The sequence below is a fragment of the Paramisgurnus dabryanus genome, chromosome 8 (assembly GCF_030506205.2).
Source record: "Paramisgurnus dabryanus chromosome 8, PD_genome_1.1, whole genome shotgun sequence".
In the NCBI taxonomy this organism is placed as follows: domain Eukaryota; kingdom Metazoa; phylum Chordata; class Actinopteri; order Cypriniformes; family Cobitidae; genus Paramisgurnus; species Paramisgurnus dabryanus.
This window is the reverse complement of record NC_133344.1, coordinates 27,324,020-27,334,728: the sequence shown is the minus strand read 5'-3', so window position 1 is coordinate 27,334,728 and position 10,709 is coordinate 27,324,020. Positions and strand designations below refer to the sequence as shown.

General features: G+C 36.0%; 1 protein-coding gene across 2 annotated transcripts; it reads left to right on the top strand.

The window, feature by feature from the left end:
- The first annotated feature begins 1,316 nt into the window (after positions 1 to 1,316).
- spint2 (serine peptidase inhibitor, Kunitz type, 2) lies at positions 1,317 to 10,368 on the top strand. Of its 2 annotated transcripts, XM_065281313.2 has the most exons (9): positions 1,319 to 1,899; positions 2,645 to 2,815; positions 6,908 to 6,976; positions 8,107 to 8,154; positions 8,285 to 8,440; positions 8,701 to 8,763; positions 8,907 to 9,077; positions 9,163 to 9,213; positions 9,425 to 10,368. In XM_065281313.2, the coding sequence occupies exons 1-9, from the start codon at positions 1,509 to 1,511 to the stop codon at positions 9,595 to 9,597; spliced, it is 1,293 nt and encodes a 430-aa protein (XP_065137385.1). In that variant the 5' UTR covers positions 1,319 to 1,508; the 3' UTR covers positions 9,598 to 10,368. The 2 variants fall into 2 exon arrangements, with proteins under 2 accessions (XP_065137386.1, XP_065137385.1); XM_065281314.2 differs by lacking the exon at positions 6,908 to 6,976 and having other exon boundaries at positions 1,317 to 1,899.
- Positions 10,369 to 10,709: the final 341 nt, after the last annotated feature.

The window sequence follows — 10,709 nt, the reverse complement described above, 5'->3', positions numbered from 1 at the left end:
GAAGTTCACGCGCACTGTGAGACCGTGGATTGAAGACGGCGCTAAAACGCAGAGAAAAGACGGGGCGGAGCTAAGAGGGCTCAGCTTAAGGGGGTTGCGTGTGCGGCACAGTCCTTGGCTGGGGCCCTCAAAAGTTCATGGGTCCTTAGAATCGTCCTAACTTTTCCCCCCCTCACGGCGCCCCTGGGTAGGGTTGTGCAGGTGGGCGGGCCGGGGGGCGTGGCAATCAAAATATTTTATATAATAAAAATATTTTTATTTAAAACGCTCAAATAAAACTCAATTTTGAAGAAACTATGACAGAAAATGAACACATACTAGATTATTAATGAATTAAATGTTTTATCAACAGGCTAGTTATCCTTCAGACAGTGACGGACCATGTCTTTCTCTCATTTCGGCCATGTGGCGTTTGGTGGAATTTTTTTTTGGATGACCTAGTTAAGGTGGTAGGGTATCCCAGCTTAGGTGGGCCGCCCGAACTGAAAAGTGCTGCGGGAAACCCTGATATGAATGTACATTTAAGCGACATGTCAAAATACATGCCTGCCACACACACGTCGAAAGGGTTTATGAAAGAAACGCTCACGTTTACAAAATACTCGCAAGACACTCACTTAACACTAAACTCTGAATACAGTAAGCAAGAATCTGGCAAACGCGAGCATCTCTTTTATCATAAAACCTTTCGAAGCGTCTGCAGCAGGCATGTATTTTGACATGTCTACCACCATTTGACTAAAGATAGGTGCTGTATATTTTTTAAAGAGTGTTAATTACGTTTGTGATGGATGTATGTGCACTTCATAGCTTAAAAACACTATTTATTGGGATATTTTTAATATATATTAAATACATTATTCTTTTTTGTAAATTATTGCTTAAACTGTCTCTCCAAATTCCACTAAGATTCCACTCTGGAATCTCCTTCATAAATATGACAAAAAAGACATTAAATTGTTATAATAATATGAATTTAAGAAAACATATCAGGGCCCCTTGATCATTGGGCTACTAAAGTAAGTAGGTGTTTATAAATGGTTATTAATTTGACAGCACAGAATACATCAACATGTCTTATATTTAAACTTTATTTTAATGTTGAATTAAACTATATGCATCCAAATAAACATAAAACAACATCAAATGTAATGAGTATTCAAGTATTTTTTTTATTTGCGTACATGTAAATACGTTCAGCAAAAATTCCCATAGTGACAGCTGCTCTATGAAAGCGGAAATAAGTGACTCAGGTAAAATGGGTGTAGGCCTAAACTTGTGTGGGACGAATCGTTAAAGTCAAACAATGACGTAACTTAAGAGGAAGTTGTTTGCAGCATTATTTCCCAGTACTGAAGAACACACCTGCTGCGTTCGTATTCTTAGAAGTTTAATAGGTGCTGTCAATATTTCGCTGTTTTAACCGAAGCTGTGTAACACACCGTCGGTAATAATCGAGTACAGCTGATAATACACAGGTAACATATTCGTGGACAGAAATTGGGAGAATGGCACAGGTGTGGTTTACAGCCTGCGTCGTTGGGTTTCTTTGTTGTTTTTCGCTTCTGAATGCGTGTACATGGGACTCAAACATCGAACTGGAGCAAGGTCTGGACATCAGATCATTTGATAATGGCGCAGCTTACCTAGCTTACCTGCCAGAAGTCTCGGATGCGGAAGAGTGTATGCAGGCTTGTTGTGATAGAGACGACTGCCAGCTCGCTCTTATCGGGACACCAGCGGACGGGAAACCGGAGTGTCGCCTGGTGAACTGCATTAAAGACGGGAACGACGTCTGCGTTCTGACGCCCAGCACTCAATTCAAGGTTTACCGAAAGACCGCCGTTACTGACGATCAGAGCCCAAACGAGGCTGATGATCGCGCTGCGTTCACAACAGGTAGCTATTAGAAAAAATTATGTATTATTTTGTATTCTTACTGTAATATCTAACTTCTAAAATGACGTCTGCTTCGTCCACTAAAATAATACATTTATATTGTACCTTTCAGAATATGTTGTTTTCTTAAAGTGGAAGCAAATTCCATTTTTATGACAAATAAGCCGTTTTATAACATTGACGTAAGTAAATTCACGGTAACTATGGTTACCATATGTAGTTGGCTAAATTACCATATGTTAGAGAGGGCTTAACATAAAATATATAAGAATATTAAAATGAATAATACTACATTATAAAACATTAAAGTGTTTAAATAGATACAAATGAAAATCATTCAAACGAATACAAAGCAGGAAATGTAAGAGTTTATTTTACTTTCTGAACATATTCATATTTAGGATGACATTTTAAATAAATATAAAAATATATAATCATGTTGACAGAAAAAAAACTCTTTTGAAACCCTTCCCCTATTTCTGTCATGCAATAGTCATGTAATAGTCATGTATTTCAATGACCTGACCAACCTGTATTCCAGGTTTTACAAGTTAGTACCATAAATAAAGGTCTTTGTATTCAGGATGGACGGCTTAGTTATTTTTCCATACAGTACATTGATAACATGTCAAATTCGGTAGAAGCTTATAGGCCTATTTGTAAAGAAGCAAAAAACTTTTCTTTCCCTGGTCTAAATTACAGTATGCATGTAAGCTATTTTGAGACAATTTCTTCTGTGCCATAGATGACTGCCGTCTCACAAGTGTGGTGGGAAACTGCCGTGCCTCCTTCCCACGTTTCTATTATGATGTCACCGATCAGACCTGCAAGCCGTTCATCTATGGTGGATGTGGGGGAAACAATAATAACTTTGATACCCTGGAGGCTTGCCAGACGGCTTGCAATGGAGTGACAGGTATGCATCACACCCTATATTTGGAGCTAGAGCGCTTGCATTACATTTTCCTTGATGCAATTAAGATTTACAACATTTACTGCCGATTTTACAGACAAGGGTTAAAGCTAGTCCTAGACTAAAACACATGTTGGAGTTGTCTTAACTGAAAATAACTTGCACTGACAGACCTTAAAGTATGCCAGTGCCATAAATTTGTTTCAAGATACACAACAGTAACATCTCTTTAAAGGATGTTTATAAAAGATGCTCAAACATTTTAAAGGCGACATATCATGAAATCAGATTTTTTCCCATGTTTAAGTGCTATAATTTGGTCCCCTGTGCTTCTATCAAGCTATAAAATGTGAAAAAGATCAACCCAGTAACAAAGTTTTGGTAAAACATTCTCTGCAAGCATGTCGAAAAAATAGGTCATTGAAATTTGGCCCCCCTTTGTGATGTCAAAAGGAGATAATACCGCCCCTTAATCTGCACTATCCAACCACAGCACTGCCATTTAATGCAAAGATCAACTCATTTGCATTTAAAAGGACACACACAAAGTGGCACATTTTTGCTCACACCTAAAAAGTGGCCATTTTAACATGTTATAATAAATTATCTGTGGGGGTATCTTGAGCTAAAACTTCACATATGTACTCTGGGAACACCAAAGATTTATTTGACATCTTAAAAAAGTCTTGTGAAATGTCCCCTTTAATTTAAAAGGCCTAGTCCTGACTTTAGCTAAGCATTGTCGTTGAAACCAGGCCCTTGAGGTTTTGCAACACAAAGCCACTCTCTTCTCAGCTGTAATCTATGTAAATATTAAACATCCTAGTACTAATGTTAAATTTACCAAATATAAATGTATTCAAAAGCTGCATTATCTTTTGTTTTTTTAAGCTGAAGTTTTGTCTTGAATGCAAAAGGATTGTCATTGTGTGGGCAACACATTTGAGACGTCTCAAAAAGTTTCGCAATTCTATACAAACAAGGTGCTAAAACTATGAAGCTATCCTCCAGAGTGGGGTGTGGTTATAAGTAAGGTTTTGTTTATTAAACACACCCGCCGTACAGCAGGATCCAAAGAATCGAAATACCAGAGCTGTTTTTTACTCTTTATTGTCAACACTAGTGAGTCATAAAGATGGAGTGGACTAGAATATTTTAATACTTATAATATTAATAATACAAGCTGTGTGTCAGCAGCCTTTATTTGAGGAATGCAGTGAAATGAATGCAAATTAATAAACAAATTTTATATGTGATGACACTTAGTTGGAATTTGCATCTCTTATGTTTCCATTGGCTTCCTGTCACACTGAAGACCCAGAAAAAAATGCTGATTAATTCAGTATATTTGTATTAACCCTTGTTATGTTCAAATTTGAGCAACATCTTAATGTTTGGAGTTAAATTGACCCCAAATAGTTTAATATATGCTTAATAACCTAACATTTAAATTTAAATTGTAGGAAAAAAAACATAATTTTAAATTTTTTTATATACATAAATTGTTTAACTCATTAGCCTTAAAAAAAGTTGCTCGCCAGCTTTTTTATGATTTTCACCAAATTCTTTGGAGGAAAAATTTTCTTCTATACAAATATATCAAATAACAGGCTTTTTGCATTCAAACAAACAAAACTGGGGAAAAACGTTTCATTATATATTTACCTTTTCCACCTAATTTAACCACTGAAATATGGATATTTCTCTTCAAAAATACAAAATTTTGAGCAAAAAGCTTAAAAAAAGAGTTTTTGGGGATTTTATATTAGAGATCAGACTCAGAACTATTATCAAACATAAATGCAGTTTAAAGATTCATATTTTTTTTTGCTTCAGTTTTTGATAAATTTGGTTTGGCAGTATTACACCTTTTCATAGAAATTCATCAAAAAGGCATATTTATCAGGTAAATATTAACTCATAATTGACAAGATAACTTGTCAATGGCGGCGAAAGAGTTAATAGATTCATTTCTGTAAAACGTATCTTTTGTAGCACATAAGTTTAGTGTATATTTAGTACAACAATTAGCCTGACATTGTCATACTCAATTCTAATCAGAAGATCTTCCCGTTTTTCAAAATGTGGTGGGCGGGGCTAAGATCGGCTGGCACCCAGGCTATACAACAATAGAAGTAGTAATAAAAATAATATTGTCACCTTCCTAAACTAATTGCCTAAGTAATTTTTTTATAAATTTTTTTTTTTTGCATAAGTCATCTCCTCATGATCCTGGCCACGTCTGGTAAAATCGCCCACATCCTCATTTGAACAGATCATGCTATTCTACCCTCTGTAGTATAATGGCCAAGAGCATGACTTAGGCTGTTTTATTTTGCCTAAGTTATTGAGACTTGGCTAAATGGCAGCTGCATCAAGAAAAACACAAATCTACTCCTCTGAACTAGGGCTGGGCGGTATGACGGTATATATTCCGTTACCGCGGAATAAAATGTCAGACGTAACAGATTTTTCTATTCCGTGGAATGCAAATAAGTGGGCGTGGCCAACTCTGCCCTCAAGCATGTTAGACTGAGTGTGACGGAGAAACATGTAAAATAGTTCACTTATAAAAAAATGAACGAGTTATTTGTGTAATTTTTATAATAAGTGCCAGTGAATCCACCGCGGGTCACGCAGCGAGAGTCTTGTCTTGCTCGCTCGCTTTAAATTGCTCATATTTTAAAACTGTGGCGAGCATTTAGTTAAAAGCTATAGTGAGTGGTGTATTTCTGTACATTTGTATCATCAAAAAACAATATAAACTGAAAAACATGTATAGCGTGAAATATTCCGTTCCGTGAAATAAAATGACTCATTCCATGAAATAGATTTTTGGTCATTCCGCCCACCTCTACTCTGAACCTCTGAAGTTAGTTCCATTTATTTGTGTTTTCTGAGAAACCGGAAAAATTGACTTAGGCAATTAGTTTAGGAAGATGTAGAACATTTATTTTATGTGACAGTTTTACAATTTTTTCACATATTAATATTAGATCAGTTTTACAGGAACACTGTGTGTACTGTATGTACATTTATATAGCCTACTTGGCAGACACTTTTATTCAAAAGTCAAAAAGTATCAAGGAAAAGTCTATAAGTAGGTTTAAAGGTTTAAAAATATTAAAAAATTTCAAAGTAGCTTTGGGGTCAATTTGACCACAAACATAATAGGAGCGGAGGGTTAAAAATCCTATCAATTTTACCTTAAAGAATTGCTATTGCTTTTTCCCTATATAGAGCAAATCAGTTTGTGAGCTTTTTGTATGTGGCAATGAAAACACAAGCTTAGAGAGGGATATTAAAATATGAGCATAGGAAACCATAGAGCCTCTCAATAAGATCATGCTCCATCCAGGACCCACATTGTGGTCTGTGCTTGGTCTTTCTGTTGGTTTATGTCTTTCTATATTTGAATGGTGTTGAGTTGCTTTTCACTATATGGCCTTAGTCAGTCAGGTAGCTTGACATACAACATGCGTTTCTTTTCATGAAATTCTCAAAGCAAACATTTACAGTAAGAAGTCCTACTTTTATAATATGTACAGTATAAAGCTATTTTGTTAAAGAAACATTTAGAGTTTTCTATGGGTGGATAATCAAGTAAAAGATCAAGAATAATGAAAGCAGTCTTATTCAGATAAAAGTTAAATCTCTTTAAGCATAATGAAGAATGCGGTTCTGGTTTCTGGGTTGTTGAATAACCGGTTGGGTGACCTCTGTGAAGGTAGATTACCTGTCCATGTGACAAGCACACAAAGTTTGTTTTTCTTCTCCCTCTTTTGAAAGAACAATCTTTTTTTGTGATGAAGGGAAAGGGTGAGATTTTGTTGTTGTTTGCAACTGCTTCCAATCACAAGCAGCAGTTGCCATTAATGTATTACAAAATTTTTTATGTTACAGTTGCCACATAGACTTATGTGTTTGGGCTTGTAACGTGTAAATCCATGTCCATGACAATTACTGTACAATTTTCAAGTTACAGTTGACTGGTGTGTGTGATATGGTGTTTATATATTACTAAATACAGATAGGTGCTAATCTGTGATTTTTATGAATTCCAGAAATGAATTGTTTCTCTTTTTTTATTTTTAGGTACTGTGCTCAGTGACTCTCATGCTTTGTCTCAACGCAGTAGAATGTCCACCCCCGAAGATATGAACGGTAAGTAACATCTTACTTCGAGTCAAACTAAGGCCAAGCCACAGAAATATGTAATGCACGCTTATGAAACAGATAGCAGGTCATCTTACTAATACAATAATATTCAATGATAGATACGATTGTTTAAGTGACATGACTTTGCCTTTCCTCATGTCACTACAAACACACTGACTTGTATGTATTTTTTTTAAGTCTTTCCATACAAGGAAGTAAAAATGATTTAAAGGTCACATGACACACAGTGTTTCTACTCATCTCTTGTTAATCTTGAGTGCCTATAGAGTAGTATTGCATCCTTTATATTTTCAAAGACTCTTTAGTTTTATCAGATTTATAAAAGACAGATCAGCTGTACTGCTACTTTCCCAGAAAAAAACAAGTGTACCGTAAGTGGAGCGAGTCGCAAGCAACACGCACAAAACTTTATCCCACTATCTCTGGACAACTTATGATTCACTACATGTTCATATTGTTTATATGCACTTACGCGCCAATCGCCAACAAAACACAGACATTTGATGCGGTTTTACTTATCGCCTGCGACTCATCATCATGACTCATAAGGGTCATTCCAACTTTAAACAAACACATGCACAACTTTGCTGCTACATCAGATAAACAAACTATATTATTTCCATAATGCTGGGTTCATTGGGACCTGAACAAGCTTACATTTCCCCCACAAACAAAAACATTTCTCTGTTGAAGTTGATTTTGTGTCAGCTTTTGGTTTTTGTGTGCGTACGCTGCTGTTCCAGGTGAAGTGCCCATATAAGGACTTCCACTGTACTTCCTGCACTGAAATTGTCCATTAAAACCCTGGCGAAGTGCGTTTGGCACAGAAATACTCCTGTAAACTCCTTTTTTGACACTTTGTCTATATGTTAAGCATGAGGAATCTAACTTCTGAACAGTGGTGATAAGTCAGAATTAAAAAAAGTTTTTGTCTGTTTTTCATACAAGGCTGCTTTTATGCTCTTATGTCATCCCACATCTTATCATTTTTTGGCTTTGGAAAAATCTCTTTCCTGTCGGCCATTAACACATGCTGCATATGCAAAAAGTTGTACCATGCATGCACATGTCCATATGCCATTTAAAACTTTAATAGTTTGTATTTTTCTTCTTAGCTGTTGAGCCCAAGGCTCTTCCTGAGATGACGTACGAGGAATTTCAAGGTATTTCAACCCTGTTTTTGTACTATTTGGATTAGTTTGTAATGGTTTTGTCCTAATCCTTTTCTGACCACACCTTTAAGCAGCAGTGTACAGTTGCACAGCTTTTAATGTTCGCTCTCCCTTACACCAGAGAAATGTCTGGCCATTGCGAAGACTGGGTACTGCAGAGCCTCCATCAGGCGCTACTTCTACAACAATGGTACCTGTGAACCATTCACCTATGGAGGATGCAGGGGCAACATGAACAACTATGAAACAGAGGAGGAGTGCATGACAACCTGCACAGGTACTGTTGTGATGTCATTTTCTGATCATCCACCATTCCCAAACCACTTCAGTTTTATTTATGAATCATCATACTTTATGTCATCAAGTCACTGCCAAAATTAAGTTTAACTATATAATCACACCAATTTATTTACTTGTGTATCATTTAATTAATGTTAAAGACTTTAAGTTATACAGTCATTAAAGGGACATGTCACAACGAAATTTGTTTAAAGTCAGGTTTTATATATTTCAACTGAATGTATGTTTGCATTCCAGTGAAGGTCATTTCCAGAAATGAGATGCCCCTTGTCACTACCAGTGCACCTAACAGCTACGAAGGTAAAATAACAAGGTGTCACCAATACAATTACCTGATGTTTTGGTCAGTTGTGGGTGAACTTTTTGTTGATAATTGTCCAATGCTAATACAACTTTTTGTTGACCTTACTCTCTTTTTTTACCATTTGTAACCAAATTTACAGAAGCCTGTGTCGTACCATCTGACTCCGGTCCATGCCGTGCAGCCTTCCCCAGGTATTACTTTGAGCCTAGCACCCATTCCTGTCAGCCCTTCCTGTACGGAGGCTGCCAGGGCAACCAAAACCGCTACAACACTGAGGAAGAGTGCATGTCAGCTTGTACTGGGAATGAAGGTAAGATAGGACAGAAATCCTGTTTTGCATTCCGACCGAATCTACTATGTGAATGTATTTAATTTGGTGCACTTGTTTTCTATAGGGCGATTTGATGGACATGGACATGGCCATGGACGTGGTCGTTGGTCTCCAGGTAAGTCGAATTGGTGTCAGACTTGTATGAATGTAACATACATTTACATTTGCTTACATTGCTTGCTTTAGCTGCTCTGAATCTAAAGTGTTACATTTTTAAAAATATTTAAACATAATTGTCCTCTTCTTTTAAAGCAGATCAGACATGAATGACACCTCATATCACTTACTAAAAAAAAGAGCCTAACACATTTATGTCTCATTTCCAGCCTTCTTCCTAGTGGCCACCCTGGCCATCATGTCTGCCCTACTGTTGGTGGGTTTGGTCCTGATCGCAGTGCGTAGGAACAACAGAAGATTCCAAAGGTTGGATGATAAGGAGGAGCTACTGCCTTCAGATGAGTGGTCTGTTGACCAGTCATCCAAAACAGTGTCAAACTAAAGATCCTGCTTCATTGAATAGTACTAATATCCATCTAATGACACTCCAAGTCAGCCTTAAAACTAATGGGAATTTAACTTAAAGCAGGATATGTTGCACTAGCTTTGGGTGAATTGTTTTGAAAAAACAAAAACTTCTCTGTTACCTTCTTTTTCACCTCAAAAACTTCTTATGATTAGAATCATATAGAGTTTAAGTTAACACACTGTCAGAAGTATATTTAATGTGAAACAGCTTTTATATTGAAACCTTAATGAATAATGAAGGGGTTTTCCATTTGATGAATGTAAAAATGTCAAGTATAATTTTAGCTTTAAATATAACTGTTTTATGGGCTTCTAATCCTCATGCCACATTTTAAGTACATCAGTCTTCAACAGGCCATGAGAGATAATGACTCAAAATTAATTAAGTCAAAATGTTATAAACAGTTTTGGTTTTTGCTTGTTAATATTTGACCACAAAGGACCTCCAAAACAATAATTTTTAATTTGAATATCATTAAATATGAATATCATTAACTGTATTTTTTCATACATTTTAAAATATAAATGGCACCACAGAAGTAAATGAAATCAAATTAAATAAACAAATTCAGGACAAATCTCATGTCCTCCTGATGTAGCAACTGTAAAGATTTTTGATGATTTTACTTATTAATATCTTGTACCTGTGATTAATTCATATCAGGCTGTCATTCAGGTTAGAATGGAACCTGTCAGGAATGTATTTTTGACAACTTTAACAATAAAGAATTTAATCTGTTTAAAATTGTTTGTAATATACGGATTTGTTTTTAGCAGGTGAAGAGGTATTATATTAAAATTATATTATACTAGTTGTCCAAGAGAGCATCAAAATCTAATTTCAAGGTTTAAATGTCTGCTATCATGCATATTAATCTGGGGTAGGTTGTCACATGTGTTGTATAATTTGTAATGTTATACAATTTATTAAGAACTTCTATTGGGAAAAGCAATGCTTATTTTTCATTATTACGTGGCACTCTAAAATGCTGGATTCTGATTGGCCAGTGGCGACATTCCAAGGTTTGTTATTCCGAGATAACCGCCTGAAACTAATAACACACTGTAACCCGGATGCAGCAGTTT